General features: G+C 59.6%; 1 protein-coding gene across 2 annotated transcripts in view; it reads left to right on the plus strand.

The window, feature by feature from the left end:
- The window catches only part of ZFPM1 (zinc finger protein, FOG family member 1), a 303,288-nt gene that overhangs the window by 275,234 nt on the left and 3,181 nt on the right, over positions 1 to 24,873 (plus strand). For both annotated transcript variants that reach the window (XM_062007122.1, XM_062007123.1), the window contains exons 2-9: positions 7,130 to 7,261; positions 10,152 to 10,241; positions 19,602 to 19,735; positions 21,720 to 21,822; positions 22,648 to 22,860; positions 22,964 to 23,188; positions 24,095 to 24,190; positions 24,332 to 24,481. In XM_062007122.1, the coding sequence (XP_061863106.1) occupies positions 7,144 to 7,261; positions 10,152 to 10,241; positions 19,602 to 19,735; positions 21,720 to 21,822; positions 22,648 to 22,860; positions 22,964 to 23,188; positions 24,095 to 24,190; positions 24,332 to 24,481 (1,129 nt within the window). In that variant the 5' untranslated portion in view covers positions 7,130 to 7,143. The remainder of the gene's footprint in view (positions 1 to 7,129; positions 7,262 to 10,151; positions 10,242 to 19,601; positions 19,736 to 21,719; positions 21,823 to 22,647; positions 22,861 to 22,963; positions 23,189 to 24,094; positions 24,191 to 24,331; positions 24,482 to 24,873) is intronic.

A 24,873-nucleotide genomic window follows, 5' to 3' on the forward strand; every position in this document is an offset into this window, starting at 1 on the left:
TATAAAGTTCATTTTTTTAATGTGCTGCCCCATTCCAGTTGGGCTGCTCTCTTTAGTGTGTTTTTTTTTTTAGGGGAACTGTGATAAAAAGCAGTGATAAAGCCAGGACTGTTTTGTGTAGGAGTCGGTATCTGCGTTATCTATCTCCCTTTTTCACTCTCCCAGCAGCTCTGTTGTTTTTTACTCTTATCTCACTCCACCAAAATGCCAAGAACAGGAAAAAAAAAAATGAAGAAAAAACCAGAAAGAAGAGGCAGAGCAGGCACAGACATCTGCAGGGAGGCAAAGGGCCTCTGCAGAGCCAGGCAGCAGCGGCCTCACTGCTTGAAGCTGGAGGAGTTGAGGGTCAGGGGGTGCTGCTGGAAGGGCTGTGCTGCTGTGGGTGCTTGTGCTGGGTCAGGGAGGCAGCAAGCAGGGGCTGGGGGGAGGCCATAGCAGTTGAATTTTTGGCAACAGCACTGTCCCAGCAGCCTCTGGTGACCTTCATGTGCCAGGCTTGGTGCCAGCAGCCCACCCTGCTCCTTGCAGCTTGTGGGATCATAATGGTTGGAAAAGACCTTAAAGGTTGAGTCCAAGCCCACCACTCAACCCCTGGCCCTCAGCACCTCAGCTCCATGCCTTTGGGATCCCTCCAGGGCTGGGCACTCCCCCAGCTCCCTGGGCAGCCTGGCACAGGGGCTGACACCTCTCTCAGGGAAACAGCTCTGCCTCAGCTTCAACCTCCTCTGGGGCAGCTTGAGTCTCTTGTCCTATCATTAATTTCTGGGGAGCAGAGTCCAACCTCCAGCTCCCTGCAGCCTCCTGTCAGGGAGTGTCAGAGAGTGCTGCTGTCTCCCCTCAGCCTCCTCTTCTCCAGGCTCAACACCCCCATTCCCTCAGCCCCTTGTGCTCCAGCGCCTTCCCCAGCTCAGTGCTCGGCTCTGGCCCCGCTGCAGCCCCTCAGTGTCCCTGTGGCACTGAGTGAGGGGCCCAGCACTGAACACAGCCCTGGAGCTGCAGCCCCTCAGTGTCCCTGTGGCAGTGAGTGAGGGGCCCAGCACTGAACACAGCCCTCGAGGTGTGAGTACAGGGGGCCACCCAGTTGTGCTCTACCCTCTTAGGGTCTCTTTCTCCTTTCAGAGACCCCCTGCTTGGCCTCTGCTCATTGCTGCAATGTTGTTTGAAGACCCCAAAGTAGCCCAGGATGGCAATGGGAAGTGGCCCTGGGCACAGTGGGAGGCTGGGAGCAGCAGAGACACCCCAGGCAGGGCAGCTTTTCCTGATGGCTCTGGTGGCTGGCTTTGTGAGCCACGTTCACCATCACCCTTTTCCTTCCATCCTTGTCTCCACCTTGTGCCATTGTGGACTGAAAGTCTCGGGGTGGGGGCTGGAATTTGTTCTCATTCCCTTCCTGGCAGTTTTTGGTGATGGGATGGTCTGGGCAGGACCTGAAACAGCTTCCCACGGGCGGGGGGATGGCTCCAGCTCTGCATCTGGGGGGTAATTTGTCGCTAGATTAGCAAAGAGCTCAACCTCTGACCTCACCGTCACCCGGTATTGATGGGCTCTGCATGGCTGAGCTGCCGGGCCAGCATCCCCCCTGCTCCCAGCCAGCCCCAGCTGCAACAACTTTATTACAGGGAGGAGGGAAATGTACCAGAATTGAGGGGTTTTCACCCAAATAAGGCATCACCTGGTGCAGGAGCAGCGGTGACATCGAGCCTGGCACACCTATGACACCTTGGATGTCGGTGGCACATTGCACACTTGTGCACATCTGGAGCCTCATCTTCATGGGTGGCGTTTTCTTCCATGTTTTTGGGGTGTTCAGCTGCTCCCCAGCCCTGAACTCACACCGGGCTGCCTAAATCCTGCCCAGATCAGCTCCAATCTCAACCTTCCCTTGGGGAAACTTGAGGCTGTTTCCTCTTGTCCTGTTACACGGCGGGGCAGAGACTGACCCCCAGCTCCCTGCAGCCTCCTGTCAGGGAGCTGCAGAGGGTGATGGGATCCATTCTGTAAGGGCTGCTCTCTCTGCTTCACCAGCTGCTGCCTCAGTTTCCCTGTGTGCTTTGAACATCTCCCCTCCCTGTGCCTGCTGCCAGCAGGGAAGGCAGGCCAGCGTTAAGCATCGCATCCCCTTCTCAAGGAGCAATCTGCTGCCATCCATCTGATGTGCTGGGCACAGGGACGGCTCTATTAGACTCTCTCCTCTCCTTAAAATCTATCAGGGCTTTATCAACCCCATCTGAAACAAAAAGTCACTCCATTGCCATGGGCCCGTGTTTCCTTTCTCATTGCTCTCCCCGTGCCCCCCGCAGCCCGTTCCCAGCCCCCAGCCCCGGCTGCTGTTTGCTGTGATGTGGGCTCTCTGGCTATTAGTATTAGTAATCGCGGCCCCTGAAGTGAACCAATCTGCTGTAATCTATCAGGGCGTTATCGGGCTATCTGAGCGCCGGGAATGGCTGGGCCCGGCGACGGCGCCGTGCTCGCCCGCTGATAAAGTTACAGAGTTCAGGCGGTGATGAATGTTAAGTAACTGCACCCCGCGCAGATACGAGATGGACTTGGCAGGGGGAGCAGCTCCGGCTGAAACCAATCTCTCCCCTATCAGCAGGGCTGCTTTTTCTCAGGCTCTGCTTCTCCCCGGCTCCCGTCATCCCCGATGGGGCTCCCCCGGGGCAGCGCTGTCCCGCGGCCGGGAGGGTGCTGTCCCGTCCCTGGGGCATTGGGCATGGCCAGCATGGGGATAGGCAGCCTGGGTGTGCTTTGTGAGGTGGGGTGGGATGCTGTGGGGTGCAGGCATGGACATCGTCCCCCATGAGCAGTGGCAGCATCCCCCTATCAGCAGTGGCAGCATCCCCCTATCAGCAGTGGCAGCATATCCCCATGAGCAGTGGCAGCATCCCCCTATCAGCAGTGGCAGCATCCCCCTATCAGCAGTGGCAGCATATCCCCATGAGCAGTGGCAGCATCCCCCATGAGCAATGGCAGCATCCCCCCATGAGCAGTGGCAGCATCCCCCTATCAGCAATGGCAGCATCCCCCCATGAGCAGTGGCAGCATCCCCCTGTGAGCACTCATAGCACCATGAGAAATCACAGCACCCTCCACCACCTTCATTCCTCCACCCTTCTTCACTCCCCTCCCAGATCAATTAGGCCTCAAGATATAATCAATTTAATGATAAATTATTATAGATGTCCCCCTCCTCATGAGCATTCACAGCTTCTGCACCCCCCACCACCTCTGTTCCCCACTCTCCTTTGTTCCCTTCCTGGACAAATTAGGCTTAAACACTTTATAAGTACATAAATACTAATATTCATCTATAATATATCTAAAGACTCTCATAAATACTGTATATATGAATATATACCAGTCAAAAGTATTATAATACACTAATACTTTATACCTTTAATATTAATCAGCTTATTAATCCTACTTTATATATTTACTAATAACACTTTATCACTTTACTAATAGTGCTTTGTGCATTTAATGATAAACTATTAAAAGCCCCCCTTCCCCAAGCAATCACAGCATCCCCCACTACCCTTCCTTCCCTTCCTGGATAAATTAGAACTAAAGGCTTTATGAAGTGAACCCTAGGTTAGAAATCCCTCCCTCCCCACCACGAGGGATCGCAGCATCCCAGCAGCAGCGGTAGCATCCCCCCACCACCTTCATTCCACCCCTGCAGAAACTGGCCATTAATTAGTATAAATACATTATCAATCCCTCTTCCACCTACCAGCTTCCCCCAGCAGCTGTGGGGTTTATTTCCTTGCCCTCCCTTTTACCACAGGGCACCACGGGAAGGGTCAGGGTGAGTTTTATCTGGGCATGATGGAGAAAGGCCCCGAATTAGAGAGAGGTAGGGCTGGGGGCTGGGCTGGCCCCAGCTGCTATCGGCTCCGTGCATGGGGCTGATATTTAATGTGCTGATATCTGTGGGGGGAGCCCAGCCCTGGGATGCTGCAGCTGGGCTGATAGGGAACAGGGTTGCTTTGTGCTTAAAAAGGTCTGTTTTCCTCCCAAATGGGGGTCCCAGGGAAGGGATCTTGCCCCCTGCCGTGGCAGGACCCCTGGTTTTGGAGAGTATTGCTATTTAACGCTGGATCCCAGCAGCATAAACTGTGGGGAAGGAGAAAATAGACATCTGAATAATGTGCCCTTTGAGAACCCACATCATTTCCCAGCCACTGAAACCTCATGTGCCCTCAGCCTCTGTGCTTGGCATCCCCCTTCCTGGGGAAACAGCCTCGGGGCACCTGAGGGCATCAGCAAAAGCAAACACTAATGAGTACTGGGGGAAAACTGGGTGAGAAGAGGCAGGCTGCTGTCCCATCAGATACCGGTGGGGTTTGGATTTGCAGCCCAGGTCACTCTCTGGGTGTTGCTTGCTGCAGGGTGGATGTAGCACAACTCTGCTAAAAGACCCTGGGGAATCCCCAGGCTTGTGCCATCACAAATCACAGGAGATGGTTTTGCAGACAGTGCAATGAAGGATGGGGAGAGGCTGTGACCCTCTCCCAGGGCAGCTTTCCCCTGGGAGTACGAGCTCATGCTTGCTCCTGCTGCCCTTTGCTCGTGGCTGCAGAGTTTGGGGGTGAATAAGGAGGTTTAGGGGCAGCAGCACATCGTGATGGTGCTGGTGGGAGCCTCCCCTTGCTGCTTTGGGGTGTGTTTTGAATTAGAAGATGGATTCAGGGCCAGTGTAGGGCTAAGGAGGAATTCAGAGGATAAAGAAGAGACCCTGCCTCATGCCACCTGCATGGTTCCACCAACCCCAGGGGGAGCTGGGGACATCCCTCACTGCTGGGAGTGGGGGTGACACTCTGGAGACTGGATCTGGGCTCTCACCCTCGCTCCCACCATCCTCCCTCAGGCTCAAGCACCTGCCCAGCCTTGATCTATTTTCAAATGGTCATTTCTGGAGCTGGATGCGTGCCGAGAAAGACCAGCCAGCAAAAGCAGGTTGCCCCTAGCCTGCACGTGTTTTCAGTCCAGCACCAGCTTTCCTCCATGGGGACTCCTCCTCCTCTCCTCCTCCTCCTCCTTCTCCTCCTCCCTGTTCCAGAGCCGGTGGGAAAGTCTGGGGCTGTTGCTATTTTCTCTCTGTTATCGAAGCCTCTTATCGCTTTGCTCTTGTCTGCGTGCCGGCTTTGGGAGCGTCCAGGGTCTCTCTCTTGGCAGCCTGGACAAGTCCCCTCTCTCTCTCTTTCTTTCCTCCCTCCCAGTTCCTATATTATTCTATCCTTTTGACTTCATTTCATCCACTAAGCACAAAGCAGCGGGCAGAAGGTTGATTGTTCCTGCGGTGGTTGAGCCTTAATTGGAGGGAAGGGATCAAATCCCTGGCGCTGGGTTTTCCTACGGCTGGAAAAGCCGCCGGCAGCAGCGACCCTCGCGCCGGGGGCACACGGGTGCCGTGGGCACGCTGCCTCGGCTTCCTGGGAGCTTTTACAGTCATCATGTAAAAGAAAGGGGAGGGGGGAAGAAGAAGAAATCCTTGTTATCAAGAAAAGAGGAGGGAGGGATGGAGGGAGGGAGAAGAGTTAATCGTCGAAGCGGAGTGTGTTGGAAGGGAGCGTTTTTTGGCTCTTCCCCTCTCTGTAAAGCTCAGCCTCAGTAATTCAGTTTTAAAGCATGAAAAAAGGGAGTTGATGAAATTCCACTATCAGCACTGAGCCAATATGCAAAATATCTCGCCGAGAATCAAATAGCTATTATGTTTTCATTTCCATTTCAGCGTATTTGCTTAATGAAGAATAGACAGATCAGGCAAGCCGAGGGAGGCTGTGTGCGGCGATAACTGTGCAGGGCTTCCAGCAACCCCGCAGAAGTGACGCTCAGCTCCCTTCTCCTCGCTCCCTCTCCCTCACTTCTTTTCCAACACCAACCCCCAGCCTCTTTATTTTTTTTTTGAAGCTATCCAGTAGTTCATTGAACCCCCACAGGCCAGAGCATCCCCTGGGCGTGCTGGGAGTGGGATGCTGCCACGGGACAGGGTGGGGATGCATCCAAGGATGGTGGTGCTGGGATGCTGCTGCTCCTCCCGTTGATCCCTAGAGGTGCTCGGTGATGCCGTGGTACCCAAACCCTTGGGTTTATACAATAGCATTCACACAGGGCATCCCCATCTCCATCCTGGCTGGGGGTTTGGGGTGGTCTGAGAACCCCTGAGTAGGTGCCACACGTGGTCTCGGCTCCATCCTTCCCTCCCCAGCTCTGTCCATGCCTCCCTGGCCAGGCTGGAGGTGCAGAGCCACGGAGCAGGCGCGGGTCGGGTTAACTTTATCAGAAGCCCAAGAGCCGCGAAGGCGTGAAGGAAGAAATTAGCCTAACAATGTTTCATTTACAGCGAGAGAAACGATTTGTTAGCTGCCGATTGTTTCTGAATATTATCAGGGCCTTTTTAATTGTGCTGGAACTGAAATTAGCAGAATTAGAATAAATTGCCTTCCCTTCTCCCGCAGCCTCTTTATTCACGCTCATTGTTGTCTGCTTTGTATAGATTATGGGCTCTTTGTTCTCCCGCTGTAAATATACATGCCTGGAGTCACAGAGAGCAGCTGAGGTCTGCCGAGGGTTTGTCACCGTGCTGTTCCCCCTGCCTGGTGCTGGATGGGGCACGGGGCAGCCCCCTGACATGCTGTGTGTGCTGCTTCCTTCCTTCTGCAGGGATGGGGATGCTGTGTTGCCATGGAAACAGCAGCGTGGGCCAGCAGGGCTGTTGGGGGGGAGCTGCTAGGGTGTCCCCCCGCCCTGCTCCGTGCACCCCACTTGCACCTGCATCCTGCTCACACCCTCCATGCATCCTGCTCACACCCACTGCAGCATCCCCCTTTGCCCAGGGGCTGTGGGCATGGCAGGGTGCTGTGTTGTGGGTCCCTCGTCAGATGGGAGGTGCTGGGGACCAGGAGGGACAGCCTCTGGGGTCCCCCAGTCTGTTCAGAGCAGATGCTGGAGGAGTGTTGGGTGGAAAGCACAGGTGAGCGGTGCAGTGCACCAGGCACCTTGGCGTGCCCGTGGTACTGGGGACCCTGTACAGGGACATCCTGCGTTTCCCAACAGAGAAAACTCACTGGGATGGGGATTTTCCCTCTGGTTCTTGCCCCCAACCACCCTCTCTGTGTTTTGGCAGGTTCCCTGGCAGCGATGGAGGAAGGTGAGGACGGCCTGGCAGGGGAGAAGAGCCCCTCAGAGAGGGAAGGGGCTGCCTCGGACTACGAGGGCTCTGCTGAGCACGACCCCTCCAGCCCCCCTGGCAGCGAAGGTGAGCCCCATCACGATGGCCAGGGGCTGCTCACGCTGACCCCCCAGCCAAGGGGACAGGCTTTGCCATGGGAACAACCTGCCCAACACACTGGCATCCTGGGCATCATCTCTGCTGGCGGGACATGGTGTTAATTAGCAAATGGAGCATCCCACCCCTTGGGGGTTGGGGGGATTGGTTAAGTGAGACTCCCCTCTCTCAAGCCTCCCTGGAGTGCTCCATCCCTCTGGGCATCCTCCAGCCCGTGCTGGGACCCACTGGGGACAGCCTGGCCCGGGGGTGATGGTGAGCAACTCTCTGGGAGAGAGGATGATCCCCAGGGCAGGAGGAATCTCAGCTCAGGTGGGGGCTGTGTGTGCTGGGGGAGGCACGAGCCGGGCTGTGGGAAACCAGAGGCGGGTTACTCAGGTGTGATGGCTGCTAATGAGCACTGTCAGCCGGTATCTGTTACACAGCCTTTCACCTGCTCGGCACTGAGCTGCTGCTGGGGCCAAGCGATGCCCCCCCGGGGTGCCAACTGATCCCTTGGCCTGCTAAATCACATCCCTTGGGGTGCAAAGTGACGGCCCAGGGTGCAAAGCAGCCACTGAGGCCACAGGTGATGGCACCAGCAATGCCACTGATGGGGATGAGGGGCCAGGGCCATCGTGGATGGAGATAAGGAGCCAGGGCCAGCATGGCTGGGGAGAGGGGCTGGGACCACCACAGGTAGGGAATGAGGGCTGAGGCCGTCGTGGATGGGGATGATGGTCCAGGGCCAGCATGAATGGAGGCCAGGGCTGCCACAGATGGGGACAGGGGCAAGGCTTCCATGGTTGAGGATGAAGACCAGGGCCAGCACAACTGGGGATCAGGGCCAGGATAAATGAGGATGAAAGCTGGGGCTACCACAGATGGGAATGAGGGCCAGAGCCAGGATGGATGAACAACCAGGGCCAGCATAGATGAGGACGAGGGACCAAGGCCCCCACAGATGGAGGTGGGGGCCAGGACTGTGACAGATGGAGATGAGGAGCCAGGGCCGTCACAGAAGGGGATGGCAGCCAGGGCCATCATGGATGGGGATGAGGAGCCAGGGCCACCACAGATAAAGATGGGGGCCAAGACCATCACAAATGGGGATGGGCACCAGGGCCATCACAGATGGGGATGGGAGCCAGGGCTGACGCAGATTGAAGGAGGGCAGACAGGACCATCATGGATGAGGATGAGGAGCCAGGGCCATCATGGATGGAGATGGAGGCCGGGACTGACATGGATGAGGATGGGGGCCAGGGCCATCATGGATGAGGATGGGGGCCAGGGCCGACATGGATGAGGATGGGGGCCAGGGCTGACATGGATGGGGATGGAAGCCAGGGCCGACATTGATGAGGATGGGGGCCAGGGCTGACATGAATGGGGATGGGGGCCAGGGCTGACATGGATGAGGATGGGGGCCAGGGCTGACATGGATGAGGATGGGGGCCAGGGCTGACATGAATGGGGATGGGGACAGGGGCCATCATGGATGAGGATGGGGGCCAGGGCTGACATGGATGGGGATGGGGGCCAGGGCCATCATGGATGGAGATGGAGGCCAGGGCTGACATGGATGGGGATGGGGGCCAGGGCCATCATGGACGGGGATGGGGGCCAGGGCTGACATGGATGGGGATGGGGACGGGGGCCAGAGCCATCACAGACAGAGGCTGGGGCTGTTGCTGGCGGCTTCCTGGCCGCGCAGGTGCCTGCCTGCCGCCGTGCCGTGCCCCACCCCAGAGGTGGCTGCATTTCAGGGCCGGGCCGAAACAGTCCCCAGATATCCTTTAAGTTCCTTCCTGTGGAGGTGGGGGCAAATCTTAATCAGTTAATGTTTGCAGTGCCCAGAGATAACCACGGCAGGGCAAGGCTGTGCCGGCTAATGGAGCCGGGCGGTCCCCGGCGAGCAGCCGCTGCCTTCGCCTGGGGACGTCCCCCAAAACCCCCGGCAGCCGCAGCGTGATGCACCAGGGAGCGAGGGGGAATCCACACCGGCACCCCTCCCTGATCCCAGCCAGCTTGGCTTGGAGAAGCGAGCGAGCAGAGCTTATCTGATGGGGGAGAGGTGGGCTGGGGGGCCGAGGGAGAGCCGGGAGCCCGGGCACTGAGCTGCACCTGGCACTGTGCTGCCTCGATAAAGAAGGTGATAGCAGAGATAACGCCGAGCAGCAATAACGGCCACTAAAGCTTTCAGCGCGATGGATAAAAATCGATATGCCAGGCACTTTGATTTATAGCCAAAAATAATAGGACTTTTATACCCGGTGATTGATTTATTCGATGTTAATCATTGTGCTTATCACCTGTATTAATAATCTCCAATGCCGGTGACGTCACCCCTGGGTGTTCGCTCTGGCGCCGATCGATTGGGCTCCGCGCTGGTTATCCGCCCGGGACGCCAAGGCAAACATGTACTTTGGGCACTAATCTTCCACACTGTCATATGCAGATAGGCCCTTATCAGCTGCATCTCCAACAGCAGTTAATGGAGAAAATAATTGTTATCAAGTTGCTATGAATACGCCACAAATAGAGCCGTGACGGGAGCGGGGCCGAACCGGCTGGCCAGGGGCTCGCCGTGGGATGGGAGAGACCGGGAGGGGTCTCAGCGGGGTGGGAGGTGGGTGCTCACCCAGGAGTGGTTTGGGAAATCGCTAGTGGGTGGGATTGGGTGTGCTCATGGGTCATCCTGTGGGGTGCAGGGGTGCTTGGGCAACAGCGGGGTTTGGACACAGGGTCCCCTCATGCGTGTCCTAAGGGTGAAGCCAAATGCCTCCTGGTGTCACTGGTCCTGTAATCGCGACCCCCGTGGGATGCTACCCCTGAAACTTCCTACACATGACCTGCTGCCTTTCCTCTCCTGCTGCAGAGTCAAGAGATGCCCCAGAAAGTCCAAAGGAGACGGAGAAGCCGGATCCTGGAGAAAACCTGCAGGACCCAGACGCCTGGAACGGGCCGGGTGAGTCCTGGCGTGTGATGGTCTGCGGTCACGGAGCAGGGGTGGGAGCAGCCAGAGCAGCCCCCAGGCAGCGTGAGGAGGATTGGGAGCACTGGGAGCTGGGCAGGCTGCAAGTATCAGCGCTTGTGCTAGGGGAGGAGGCGTGAGGTGATGGTTGTGGTCCTCCACATCCCTAAGTTGTTGTTGGGAAGGTGAAAACCGAGCTGGGAGCAGCAGGGATGCCAGCACCATGGCTGGCACCGCGGACCTCGGGGCACGGGCGGGTTTGGACCCCATCCTGCGTCACCCCACGCTCTCGAGGGCACTTTGCAAACCTCCTGGCAACCACAAGAGCGACGCTCGAGCGGTTTCGTGATGGTTATCAAAACCCCAAGGAGCAAACACAGCCCATCTATCTCTGCCCTGGCATCTGGGCGCTGGAGCCGCCGGCACGCTGGCAGCCCGGCGAGGCCAGGCGTGTGCCATGTGGCTGCCCCATGCCCTATCGCCCCGCTATCTCCAAACCGACCCGCTGATGGGGTTATGGTCGGGGCTCGCCTGGGCAGATTACAGTCAGGGCTCTGCTGTGCTGAGGCTGCAGCTCCAGGGCTGTGTCAGTGCTGGGCCCCTCACTCACTGCCACAGGGACACTGAGGAGCTGCAGCGGGGCCAGAGCCGGGCACAGAGCTGGGGAAGGGGCTGGAGCACAAGGGGCTGGGGAGGGGCTGAGGGAATGGGGGTGTTGAGCCTGGAGAAGAGGAGGCTGAGGGGAGACAGGAGCTCTCTCTGACAATCCCTGACAGGAGACTACAGGGAGCTGGAGGTCAGGCTCTGCTCCCCAGTAACAAATGATAGGACAAGAGGCTGGAGTTGCCCCAGGGGAGGTTGAGGCTGGAGCTGAGGCAGAGCTGTTTCCCTGAGCGGAGTGTCAGCCCCTGTGCCAGGCTGCCCAGGGAGCTGGGGGAGTGCCCAGCCCTGGAGGGACCCCAAAGCCCTGGAGCTGAGGTGCTGAGGGCCAGGGGTGAGTGGTGGGCTGGGCAGGGTGAGGGGAGGGCTGGGACTGCAGCAGCTTCAAGGGCTTTTAAACCCAAACGATTTGATGCTGAGTCTGTGTTTGGGTTTGTGGGTGCCTGTCAGTTGGGGACAGCCCTGGACAGGGATGAGAACAGCAGGAACTGAGACCCTCCTGAAGGTGGATGTGCCACATTTTGTACCGCATTGGTTCTGCCACCCCCAGCCCACACCCTGCTCCTCCCAGGGCAGCCACCAGCCAGGCAGTGCCGGTGGATCTGTGTTCCCAGCAGCCCGTGATAGGAAGGGGTGACTCTGGTGTGGGACAACCATTGGTGTCACAGAGGTGTCGGTGTGTCCCCAAAGCCACCTCCCACGCGGGCTGGGCCATGGAGACAGCCTGGGAAATGCTGGCTGCCAGCACACGTGCTCCTGCAGCTGCCAAAGTCCCCACAGCCCCCCGGGGAGCCATGGCCCCGCTCCCCCTCCCCTCCTGTCCGAGGGGAAGCTCTCTCCGGCCCCGCTGATATCCCAGCCTTTCCTGCACGCTGGGCAGGAAGGAGCCACGAGGCCACCCCCGCCTCCTCCTTATCTGCTCCCCAGCCCTTTGCCCCCATGGGCTCCCCGCTGTTGCCCAGCCATCCCAGTGCCAAACCCACGGGTGCCCCTGTACCCCTACCCCCAGGGTCACGGTACCTTCAGCAGCACCATCAACCCCCGGCTCCCCAAAAGGGACCACGAAGCCTGGGCTCTGGCCATGCCTCCCCTTCCCCCACACCCTCCCTTCCTTCTCCAGAGCTGGTTATTTGCATTCTTTATGTAAAAGAGATTTTATTATCGCCTTCTCCCAGCCCATCTCTATTCTGGTAATTGGAGTGGTATTAATTTCTGTGTGGCTGGGAGTTGATGGCGGTCCGGCGATGCTGCAGCGATAGGCTGTTCCTCTCGCACCAACCGCCGCGATAGCCCCGTCTATCAGGCGCTCTGCAGGCTCTGCACTTATCAGGGATGGAGCTGGCGAAAAGGGAAACTCTGAGCAGCCTGAATGTTCTGTTTTATCTGGCAGGATCCGCCGTATGTCAGCAATGGCAGCGCTGAGATGTGGAGCGGGGAGGGCTGGGGAGGGGCGAGCGGGCTGCTCCGGACGCCTTTGTTCGTGCCCTGCGGGGTCTCACCTTCCCTTGGACTGTTTTTGGGGGGCTCTGAGGCCAATCCCCACCGTGGCTTTGCCTTCTGGGTCTCCAAAACTGCTGCCCGCTCGGCAGCAGCGGGATGTCTCCGTGGGGCTGCTTGGCCCCGTGTGCCAGTGAGGGTGAAGGAGTGTTTCGTTCTATCTTTGCAATGACCTTGTTGGCTGCAGGGGGCTGCAGCTCTCCTGGCCCACACAGATCCCCAGGAGCTGGAGGCTGCAATCCTCACCTGGGGGCCTCTACAGATGTGCCACCCATTCAGCCAGGGTGCTGGGTCACCCTGGCTTGGCTCTGCTCCCCAGCAGGGTCCCAGGATGGAGCGTGGCTGTGCTTTGTGCCCACTCGTGCCAGCTACTTCATCCTCTGGTGAGGTTGGAGAGGGCATGTCCATCCTCCTCAGATTCCCCCAAACCCTTCCCCACAGCTCCACCAGCCCCTCTCTGCCATGGCCCAGCTTTCCATCTTTGCCTCTCTTTTTTGTCTGCTCCGAAGCAGGGCTGGCAGCGGAGGCTGTTGGGAGCACCCAGAGCCCCTGTCCCCTCCCAGGGCTCTCCCACCACGTCAGGCCCATTTTCCCAGAGAGATAAGGTGAAAAGCTCCAAGAAATTTCACAAGTGTGGTGTTGGGACAGGGGAATGGTGGGAAGCAGAGCCCCAGTGAGGGACAGGCTTCTCAACTGCATTACGAAACACCAGAGAATCCCTGCTGGGAGCTGCCAGGAGGCTGCAGCCCCTGGGAAGCCTGGCTGGCTCTTGCCTTTCTGCATGAAGGATTTGGCTCTTGTCCCTGTGGGCACACCACCAGGCCATCAACAGGGAAAGGACAGAGCAGCTGGGGCTAAACCTAGAGTGGCTTTACCGAGCCCCACCACCTTCCCTGAGGGAGCAGAAACCTCTCTGGGGAGTTTCTCACCCATTTCTCACCCCTTTTCCTACTTAACCTTGCTATTTGGGTCCCCACCACACTGTCCATCATTCTGGGTCCCAACCCCCCACTGCCAGCTTGTCTGCTCAGGGTGTCAACGATGGCTCTGGGTTTATTACAGAGCACAGCACAGTTCCACCTCCCCTGGGACCCGCCGTGAACCCCAAACCCATCCTCACCTCCCACCCTACATGCGGGGTATGAGGATGGCACAGGGCAGCTCTTTACTTTTTTTGATGCCTCTAATTAAAACTGCAGGCTTCCTGGGCTTTTCTTTCTCCCCTTCCCCCCAGCTCCCCCTTCCCCTTTGCCTCCCGCTCGCCTTCGGTTGTGGTTATCTGCGCCGTGACTCCTGCCTCAATAATCTCCAGCTGCCCGGAGTTTGTCTGCAAACCTCAAGGTTTATTATCAGGGCGAGCAGGGCCCATCGAGGAGTTGATGGGACAGCCTGGCCTGGCAGGAGGGACAGCCCTGTGTGCCACAGCTGCCCTGCTGCTCCCCCTTTCCCCCCTGCATCTGTCCCCCTGCTCCCCCTTCCCCCCGTCCAATGTAGGGGTGGCAAAAGTGGTTGCAGCTCTTTCTTTTGATGGCAGGGAGCTGGGCTGAGCAGCAGGTAGCTGTGTGGGTGTTGGATTGCAGTTGGGGTTCTGGGCAGTAGTCCCAAAGAACCTCTTGCATCCTGGCACCAAAGGCAGTGGGAGGTTTGGCATTGGGCTGGGGATGGGCTCAGTGTAGAGGGTGGCATGTGTGTCCTTGATTGGGACATCGAAAGGGACCCTGTTCCTACTGGGGTCTGTACCTGCAGGGTCTTGCCCTCAGTTCAGTCTCTGTGTGGGGTCACTGCAGGGTGGAGGGATGCTCAGGACAGTTTGGGGACACGGTTGGGGTGGAGGGATGCTCAGGATGATGTGGGGGCATTGGCAGGGTGAAGGGCTGCTCAGGATAACGTGGGGACACTGCCGTGGTGGGAGGATGCTCAAACCAGTTTGGGGACACTGCCTGTGTGTGTGAACAGCCCAAGCAGCTGTTCCCACAGCCTCGCAGGGACAGCTTGAGGGGGCTCAGGGGGCTGTTGAGACACGTGGGTAGCATCCTCCCCTCCATCCCTGTCCTCTCATCCCTCTGTTTTCTTTTGGGAAGGAGGGAGAGGTCCTGCAGGCTGGGGGTGAGAGCCCCGAGGGCGATGCTGCCAGTGCAGGGTGACTCACAGCTGTCACTCACGGCTGCCTCACCACTCTGCCCTGGGCTGCAGCTGAGGACCGGTGGGTTCTGGAGCCAAACTCCCACCTCCTCCTCCTCCATCTAGGTGCTGCTCCCCCAGGGTCCTCCCCTCTCCCCCACAGCCAGTCCCTGCCCAGCACTGTGGCAGTGACCCCCCCCCTTTTTCCGGAGGGGATATCTACCCTCTGCATCGGCTCCGGGGGCCTCTTTCCTCCCCTTCCTCCCACTCCCCAGGCTTCCTGCCCCCCCAGCACACCCCTACCCGCTGCCTGCCACCAGCCTGGCCAGAGCTGAAGGGTCCCAGAGCCCCGCATAGCTGGGACATGGCTTCCTTGGCATGGGGGTCCAAGCAGCCTTGTGTCAGCCGGGAAGTTTTCCTCCTTCCCATCATCCCCAGAGCACTTTCTGATGTTATCCTCGGGGCTTACCCCTGTCCCCATGGGCACAGCTCACATTTCTTTCCCAGGACGGTGACCCTTTGGAATAGGAAACACCCCCCACCACCTACCTTCCTCTTCAGGGCCACATCCCAGCAAGGCACAGCACCAATCCCGAAGGCAAACATCCCGGGGAGGCTTATAGGGCCGCATCCTGCTGCTGCCGGTGCCTGCCAGCTGTGCCACACAGCTGCTGAGCGGGCTGCCCGGCCCTTCTGGGTGTGCAGCATCTCCTGAGTGCCATCACCCCCTCCCTGTCCCCATTTACCCCCCCATACGCCAGGTGCTGGGAGGTGCCCGCTCTGCTCCCTGGGGTAGGTCACAGCTCCTCCATTAACCAGGGGCAGGGTTCAGCCTGATAAAGATTTGCTTTTGTACTCTGAAGAAAATCAATAATTCACAAGCGATGGGCAGGAGAGATAAAGGCAGAAACCTGCCCTCAGCTCCCACCCTGCGCCCCAAACCCGGCGACAGAGCCGGCAGCTCTGCCACGACCGTCCCCCCTCGTTCTGCGGCAGCTCAGCCAGAGCAACCCCAGGCTGAGCTCAAGCAGGCACAGCCCAGCAAGGCTCGAATTGAAACCCTCCTCACTCCTTTGTCGTCCCCAAGGCTGCCCTGATTACTCGAGCACCCGGGACGGCAAAGCCGGGATAATCTCCTTAGCCCCTTTGGAGAGATTTCCCTTTGTGAGTGGAGGTGAAGAGTGGAGATGCTGCGTGTTCGCAGCTTAAGACTCTTCCCAATCGCCTCCCTCCATCTTATCGGAGCGGTGCCATCACATCATTTCACTAGTTGAGTTGTCAGGATTTATTCCTTCCGCCGTGCGCTTGCCGCTTCTAAAAACAGCAGCTGGGGGGGTGCAGCGGGGCCAGGCCGGGGCTGCCGGGGCTTCTGCAGCTGGGCTGGGGCTGGGAGAGCCAGGGGAGGCTGGGTGCTGATGGATGCATGGGTCATCCATCCCGCTTGGGCCTTCTTGTGCCATAGGAGCATCCCTCCTGTGCCAGGCTCTTCCAGTTCTGCCAGTGTCCCTACCAGTGGCTGTACGTGGCGTGGTTGGCAGCCCCCAGGCCGGGCACGGAGTGTTGCAGGAGCAGGAGTGGTGTGACTGTCCCATGACACCCTCCAGCAGGATTTATCCAGATAGTATCCAGGCAGCTGCAAACACTGTGGGGACCTCTGAGCCCAGAGTCCCCCCAGGCGGGGCACAGCCGGTTCCTTTGGATTTGGTCAAAGTCACTCAGATGCAGTTGGGATGAGGGGATGTGGGAACCACTGGGGATGGCATGGCATGGCATGGCATGGCATGGCATGGCATGGGATGAGTGGGTTTTCCCAGGCCCCTAGGCCCCCTCTGCCCTTCCCTGCTGCTCAGCCCCACAGGGAAAGTGAAGGTGGCTGCGTGGATGCAGCTGCACCTCCAGAGCATCCCGTGGCAAACCTGGGCTGGCCGCAGCAGTCAGTGCAGCTCGCGCTTCTGCCTTCACCCCATGCCATGATGCAGCTGTGTTGCCTCAGCAGCACCATGCAACGCCCCAGGCTTCCTCCCTTTGCCCCCCCTGTGCCCACTCAGGACCCCCCCAGTCCGCAGGGACTGGGGTGCCGGCCGTGCCTTCTGGCCCATCGATCGCCCGACGCGTGGCTGCGGTGTGATGACAGGATTAATCTTTGCTCTCCTGCACAGCTCAGCCTATTTCTTTGAAATCTCTCGATGGGGAGATAAGGAGAGGCACAGCGCTGGGCAGGCAGGAGCTGTGGGGCCTGGGGAGGTGCAGGGAGCAGCTCAGCACCCTGTGTTTCGGCAGTGGGCACAGCACCCAGCTCCGTGCCTGCCCGAGCAGGTGCAGCCAGCTCACTGGGGGCTTTTTCCTCCCCTTCTTCTTTCCTTTCCTCCGTTTTCCTTTGTGACCCAAAGCAAACAGCTGCGTCCCTGCCCGATTTGGTTAATGATCTGGGAGATAAACCCTCAGGTGATAACAGTGAGGCCGGGCTTGGGGTGGTGTTCACCTGCCCAGGGGGATCCCACGGGGAGGGGACCTGTGCCCATGGACTTTGCTCCCGGCCAGGGAGGCTGCTTGGGGGAGGCACTCGGGGCACCCCACGAGCTCGCACTGGCTCTCCCCAAACCTCCCCAGGTTGCAAACAGGGCGATGTGACCAAACCCAGAGCCATGGGAGCCACAGGGACGGGGATTGCTGTCCTCTGTGTGCTCGTCCCTGCGCGGGGACACCCCTCTGTGACCCGCTTTGGGCTTTGTTCCCACAGCATCCCCCAGTTTGCCCCATCCCAGCTGGGCATCGTTTCCCCTTGTGCCAACACCACGTGTTTCGTTTGGAAACCACCTGGTTTTTCCCTTGTCTTGGTTGTTTATTTCCTGGCTGTGGGTGCAGCTGGCTGCAGCATCCCCAGCGCGGGCTCCGGGAGCCGCTGGGCACGGCTGGCGAGTGCCGGGGCCGGACGGTGCCGCCGGGCGCTGGCGGGAAGTGGGGCCGGCTCCGACAGCACTATTTTTGTCCCCCTGTCTGGAACGGTTTTGTCTTTATCAGCGCCTGCGTGTTTGCTCTGCTGGGGATTGATACGCGGAAGATGAAGTGCTCTGACATGGGAAGTGTCAGGCGAACGCTCTTATCTCGGAGACATGGTCTCCTGACCCAAACGCCGCTGATTACCAGTGAGACGGGGGGGAAGGGGGGGCAAAAAGAAGGGGCAGAGAGAGGAGAGGGGGGAGGTGGCAGTTGGGTTTTGTTCCCCAAAAGCAGCCAAGCTGTAAGAGGTGGCAGAGCCAGACGGGAGCCACCACCGCTGGGGCTCTTCTGTTTGGGGTTTCCTGGCTTAAGGGTGCTGGGACCACGATGGAGGGGCTGGAGGGTGCCCAGCACCCTGGCAGCAGGTCAGGAGTCTGCTGGGAGCTGGGTGTTGGAAACACGGAGCAATGTGCATTGTGCAAAGATCTGACTGTGCCCCTCAGCCCCAAGGCCTCGCTGATGGCCGTATCCTGCTCAGCACCTCGGCTGCCTGCCTGGCCCTTGGGGCATGAGGGGCTGCTGCTGCTCCTCCACGTCGGTTTGTGCCAGGGAGTAAATCCTGTCAGCTCCTCGAAAGCCCCAGCCATGTGCCCTCCTCCCTGGCACGACACAGAGCCAGTGGGGGCACAGAGCAAGGGGATGCTGGAGATAGAGATCCTTAAAGACACGTAGCTGAGGTGCTGAGGGCCAGGGGTTAGTGGTGGGCTTGGCAGTGTGAGGGTGACAGGTTGGACTTGATGATCTCCAAGGTCTTTTCCAAGCGAAATGATTGTGTGCAGGGCAGGGGAATGTCAGAGCTGCAGGGCAGGGGAAGGTCAGAGCTGCAGGGCAGGCAGAGCCAGCACTGTGCTCCCTCCCAAAATCCGAGGCAGCCATAGAGCTTGAGATCCCCCAGCCAGGGCAGCTTCCAGAGCATGCCAGCTCCAAGACAGCCTTGAATGCTCTGGGGTGGGAGGTGCTGCAGGCAGGGGAAGGCAGGCAGTCCTGCCAGCACCATGGCAGGGCAGAGGAGCTGCAGGCAGAGCACATCCCTCAGTGCCAGCCTCAGGGGGCTGTGGCACAGGGGTGGAGGGTGGCGTGTTCCTGAGCATGGGAACCAGCCCAGTGCCCCCTGCTACAGACCTTGGGGATCTTAGAGACCTTTTCTCCAGCCTTTTATCTTTCTGGTTTTGCTGAGGCTGCTGCCCCAGGACGTGCTGAGAGCTGTGCCCCCAGCAGCACAGAGCCTCCTTGCTGGGACCCATGGGTGACAGTGGGACACGGGCACTCACCACTCAGCATTCCCACTCACTCACCTCAGCTCACCCCTGGAGAGGATCCAGATGTCAGCCTGGCTAATAACCACATCAGATTTCAATCTCCACAGCCATGGGATAGCTTTATCCTCCCCGTGCTCCCAGCTCAGGAAGCAGTTTTACCTCCCAGTGAGTGCAGCCTCCTCCCTGCCCACAGAACCCAGGCACCGGCTGCCCTCGAAGGACAGGGCTCCAGGCACGTGGCTTCAGTCAGACTCTTCCCAGGCATCCCTGTGGTGCTACGAGCCTTCCTGGATGCAGATGGGTGCCCTGGGCACCTTGCCTTGGCTCCCTGTTACCAAGGAGCTTCTTGTTTTTTGGGGTGCAGCGTCCAGCCCCTTCCCACAGCCCAGTAAGGTGCAGCCTTACACATCCATCTGTGTATTGGTTACCTGCCATCTTATCTGTGCTCCGAAAGACAAAGGCACAGTTAAAACATTTTAGAGCAGCCTTCATAGCGTATTAACATGTTATCTAACCCATTAAACCAGAGGCTTATCAGATAATCAAAGCCATTAAGCCCTGAAGCTGCTGTGACTTTGGGTGCGGGGATGGGAAATGCTCCTTCCGCTCTGCCAGCGCTGTACCGGGGCTGGACCACCCTGGGCCATGCCTGGACCACCCCACACCATGCCCAGACCTCCCATGCCCAGCCCTCAGCCCTGGGACACGCAGCCCCAGGGGCACTCAGTGGTTACCCACATCCCCTGGGACCTGTGGCTGCCACGCCAGGGGTCCGGTGTGGGATGCTGACGCTGCTGTTGTGTCTGTGTCCCCGCAGATGAGCTGGATCTGGCCGTGCAGGACGGGGAGAGGCGGGTGCAGACCCGCAGGAGCCTCCCCGAGGGCTTCTCCTGGGGACCCTTCCAGGGCAGCATCCACAGCGAGCCGGCGTCGCCAGGGCACGGCGAGACGGTGAGGAGCCGGGTCACTGCTGGGGATGGTGGTGGGGAAAGTCCCAGGGAAATGAGTTATCTGGGGAGACCAGTGGGAGGGATTTTCCCTGCCTGAGCTCCTGACCCCTGGGAATCACCCAGTTTGGATGCCCAGGAGGCTTTTCGCCACCATGGGCTGCCCACCACCCTGAGATCAGGGCATCCCTGTGGGTAGAGGGATGTTGGCTGCACATGACTGCACTTGTGTCCTCACAGAAGACATGAGGTTTGGGTTTCCCACCCCAAATTTGCTGCCAGGGGACTGTGGCTGTGCCTGGAAAGCATTAGGGCTGTGCAGCCCATGGTGAAGGGGTGGCAGAGGAGGCAGTGTGGGGCTGGAGCTGCACTGGGGTGAGCATCAGAAGAGGGAGGTGAGTGCGTGGCTGTGCAGGAGCGTGCACACAGGGCTGTTGTAGGCACTGGCTCCTCGTGTCCCAGCCACATCCTCCCCTCCACTTCCCCTTCGAGCCATACACAGGCAGCTCCAGCCCAGGATCTTCAAGGCCGGAGGATCTTGTCCGGGCTCCATCCCCACCTCCTCCTCCTCCTCCTCCTCTCTCTCCCTCCCTCTTTTTCCTTTCCTTTTTTTCCCCCCTAGCTCAGGCCCGTTTATCTTTGCCGAATTAAATCCTTGATTAACCCTTATCTGCCCAGTTTGGCTCCCTATCTGGCGGTTGGCGCCGTGTGTCCAGACACCCGGTACAGGATGATTGATTCCTTAAAGATACGCGCAGCTTTTTTTTCCTGATACTTCATTTATTGTCTAAATATTTTTGCTCCCATTTCAGCAGCTCCCCTTATCGAGCCTGGCTGATGATTCCCAGCCCTGCTCTCCTCTGCCACTCGCCTCCCTTCCTATCTCTGCTCGAGGAAGCGAGGAAGGAATCGCAGCCCCATCCCTGATATGGGCTTGTCGCCCTTTGGTCCCTTCGTCTTTGTTGCTGGCAGCGAGGGGGGTGGTGCAGGGGGTCTCCCCTCCAAAATCCTGCCTGGCTCTGCTCTCCTCCTCCATGCAGGGGATTATCCCATGCTGGGGTTTATAGTGGGAACTGGGAGCACTGGGTGGCTTGGACGCATCTGTGACATGGAGCATTGCTGCACTGATGGAGGAGGAGGAGGAGGAGGAAGATCCCTGTCTACCCCCTCCCCGGCTGGTCCCATGGGACTCCCCCAAAACCAGATTTGCTGGGCAGGCTGTGCAGACCCATCAGCAGCACTAGCCTGGGGGTGCACAGTGAGGGAGCCCCACGTGCCAGCTCACTGCTGGCTGCGTCCCCCCCAGCCCCGGAGTGATGCGCACGGCGGGGGCGCGGGGCCGTCCCGGCGGATGCGGGGCAGATAGTGTTTCCGATGGTTATCGGCCGGTGCAGAGCCAACACACCGACCTCTTTGTTCCAGGGAGAACAGGGAAGGGCTCGCCGTGGGGGCTGGGGCCACTGAGGGGAGCTGGGCCGGGTGCTGGGAGTGCTCGTGGGGGACCAGGAGCACCCCACACACAGAGCAACTCTGCAAAGCTCGTCAGACCCCCTCCTCTCCCTGCAGTCTCCGAGGGTGCCCCAGCCCACGTGGGAGCAGCAGCACCCATGCAGGGGTGTCCCTGAGCCCCCAGCGGCTGGCTGTGGTTGTTGTGCCCCGGGGGTGTTGCACACGCGTGTGCCAGGGCTTTATCACGCTGCTGGCACGCGGCTCCCGGCACCGATAAGGCCTGAGCCGGCTGCCACTGTCAGCCTGAGTCGGAGGGTTTAGGAATATTGGGAGGAATAATTAGATTTGCTGTCGTTGCTGCAGCAGCCGTTGCAGGATCAGGCAGATTAATTCCCCCCCTGCTCATGAATATTCATTAGGGATGCAGGAAGGCAGAGCCCAGCGTGAGCAATGTGACCCCCCTCCTGTGGGTCCTCACACCCTGCCCCCAGCCCGTTTTGGGGAGCTGTGCTCAGCCCTGTGTCCTTGCTCCCCTGCAGAGCTCCCCCGTGACACTGGTGCTGGGGGACGAGAGCTGCTGGCTGTCCCGGCTGCCCCTCGTGCCCGCAGAGCCCGACGCCAACGCTGTGATCTACAGGAAGGGTTGGTACCCGTGTGGCGTGTCCCCACAGCCAGGGAGGGGGCCAGGGGTGGGGAAGGGGTGAGGGAAGGGATACTGCTGCCAAGGAATGGGTCACTGTCCCCCATCCATCCCAGCACACATCCCATTGCCTGTCTCTGCCCACCCCAGCCCAGTGCCCGTGGCCCCTCCGTGTCTGCTGGGCCAGCATCACCTCCTCTGTGACCCATCACTGGGGCTTGTGCCCTATCCCAGCCCTCCCCAGCTCAGGGGGAAGGTGAGGAGGGTCCAAGTATTCAGGGAGTGGTACAAATGTCAGTGCAAGCAGTAGTGCAAGTGTTGCTGTGTGCAACTGGGGCAGGAGCACAAGTGTGATGGGGAGCAGCTGAGGGAATGGGGGTGTTGAGCCTGGAGAAGAGGAGGCTGAGGGCAGACAGGAGCACTCTCTGACACTCCCTGGCAGGAGGCTGCAGGGAGCTGGGGATCGGGCTCCGCTCCCAAGGAACAGAACAAGAGGCAACAGGCTCCAGTTGCCCCAGGGGAGGTTGAGATTGGAACTGAGGTAGAACTTTTCCCCTTGCATTACAGCAAGGATGGGGAGAGATGCGGGAGGAAGCTTGAGCACAGGATGGGTGCAACAGGGATCAGGAGGCTGTGGGGAGGCCGGGCTGAGCCGGGCAGGGCTGAGACACGGGCAGACATCGCCATCTCCAGGCAGCCCGGAGGCAGCAGCAGGCACTGCCAGGGCAGCGGGAGCAGGGACGGAGCGGGTTGGTGGTGCCCAGAGCCAGGCAGCAGGATGTGGGTCAGGGCTGGGGGATCCATCCTGACCGCTGTGTCCCTTCCAGACGAGGCCCTGTGGTGCCGAACAACGCGAGCCCTGGGGGAGGCCGAGGCTGTGTGTGCCTTCGTGGTGGCAGAGCCTGCCGCCATCCCTGCCGCCCCTGCCGTGAAGGCAGAGCCCGGGGACCCGCCGTACCCGGCCGCGCTGCGCTCCGACATCCAGCTGCTGCCGCAGCAGGCTGGCATGGCCGCCATCCTGGCCACCGCCGTGGTCAACAGTGAGTGCCCGGCTGCGGGGAGGGGGGAAAACCATGCTGGGGGTCCCCAGCCCCTCGTGCAAGTGGCGTGTGAGCCCCCTTCCTTGTCCCTTCTGCTCTGCAGAGGACGTCTTCCCATGCAAGGACTGTGGGATCTGGTACCGGAGCGAGCGCAACCTGCAAGCTCACCTGATGTACTACTGTGCCAGCCGGCAGAGCGCCGGCTCGCCCGCCCTGGAGGAGAAGCCCAAGGAGACCTACCCCAACGAGCGCATCTGCCCCTTCCCCCAGTGCAAGAAGAGCTGCCCCAGCGCCAGCTCCCTGGAGATCCACATGCGGAGCCACAGCGGTACGGCACAGCACGGGATGGGATGGCATGGCATGAGATGGGATGGCATGGCATGGCATGGCATGGCATGGCATGGCATGGCATGGCATGGGATGGCATGGGGTCAGAGGATCGTTTGGGTTGGAAAAGCTCTTGAAGCCCCTGCAGTCCCAGCCCTCCCCTCACCCTGCCCAGCCCACCACTCACCCCTGGCTCTCAGCACCTCAGCTCCACAGCTTTGGGATCCCTCCAGGGCTGGGCACTGCCCCAGCTCCCTGGGCAGCCTGGCACAGGGGCTGACACCCCTCTCAGGGAAACAGTTCTGCCTCAGCTCCAATCTCAACCTCCCTTAGGGCAACTGCAGCCTGTTTCCTCTTGTCCTGTCATTTATTACTGGGGAGCAGAGATCAACCCCCAGCTCCCTGCAGCCTCCTGTCAGGGAGTGTCAGAGAGTGCTGCTGTCTCCCCTCAGCCTCCTCTTCTCCAGGCTCAACACCCCCATCCCTCAGCCCCTCCCCAGGACCCTCATGCTCCAGCCCCTTCCCCAGCTCTGCTGCCCAGCTCTGGCCATGCTCCAGCCCCTCAGTGTCCCTCTGGTAGTGAGGGGCCCAAAACCGAACACAACACTCAAGGTGCAGCCTCACCAGTGACATGGCCTGGCCCCAGGAGGCAGCTGGGTGGAAAGGCAGGGGGGCTGCAGGGCTGCAGCATAGTGACCAGTCAGATGAGGTTCTCCCCAGCTCAGGGTACTGGTTTGGGGCAGCTTGCTTGTGGGTGTTCCCCCATCTGAACCCCATAAAGGTGGAGGGAGCATCCTGCTTCCTGCTGCCAGCACCCTCCTGGCCAGCACAGCCCCACAGAGTGTCCCCACAGTCCCTGTCCCCTTCCCTTAGCACTGAGGTGTCTGTCTGTCCGTCCCTCCTGCAGGAGAGCGGCCGTTCGTCTGCCTCATCTGCCTGTCTGCCTTCACCACCAAAGCCAACTGTGAGCGTCACCTGAAGGTGCACACGGACACCCTGAACGGTGAGTGGTACCCTGTGTCTGCACAGGGACACCCCTGCCCCGCCAGCACAGCCTAGGGACAGGGACCCCTTCCCCACGGGTCTCACCCTGCCCCGCCGGTGCCATCCTGCCCGCTCAGCCCCACGCTGCCGTTCCCCACAGGCATCTGCCACAGCTGTGGCTTCATCTCCACGACGAGGGACATCCTCTACAGCCACCTGGTCACCAACCACATGATCTGCCAGCCAGGCTCCAAGGGAGAGGTGTACTCACCAGGGCCAGCGCTGCCTGCCACCAAGCCCCTCGCCCCTGGTGAGTACTGGCAGGCTGAAGCTGCCTCACACAGAGCCTGGCACTGCCAGCCTGGGCTGCATCCCCAGACGGCTCCATCTGCCAGGAGGGAGGTGTGGGAGAGGACAAGGCAAGCATCCCCATGCTGAGGACATCTCTTCTGTGTCCACTTCTGGGCCTCTCACTACAAGAAGGACATTGAGTTGTTGGAGATGGGCAACGAAGCTAGTGAAGGGCCTAGAGAACAGGTCTTAGGAGAAGTGGCTGAGGGAGCTGGGGATGATCAGCCTGGAGGAGACTGAGAGGAGACAGGAGCACTCTCTGCAACTCCCTGAAGGGGAGGAAATGTGTTTAAGTTGCTCCAGGGGAGGTTTAGACTCATAGAATCACAGCATGGTGAGGGTTGGAAGGGA

The sequence above is a fragment of the Colius striatus genome, chromosome 14 (assembly GCF_028858725.1).
Source record: "Colius striatus isolate bColStr4 chromosome 14, bColStr4.1.hap1, whole genome shotgun sequence".
Taxonomy (NCBI): Eukaryota; Metazoa; Chordata; class Aves; order Coliiformes; family Coliidae; genus Colius; species Colius striatus.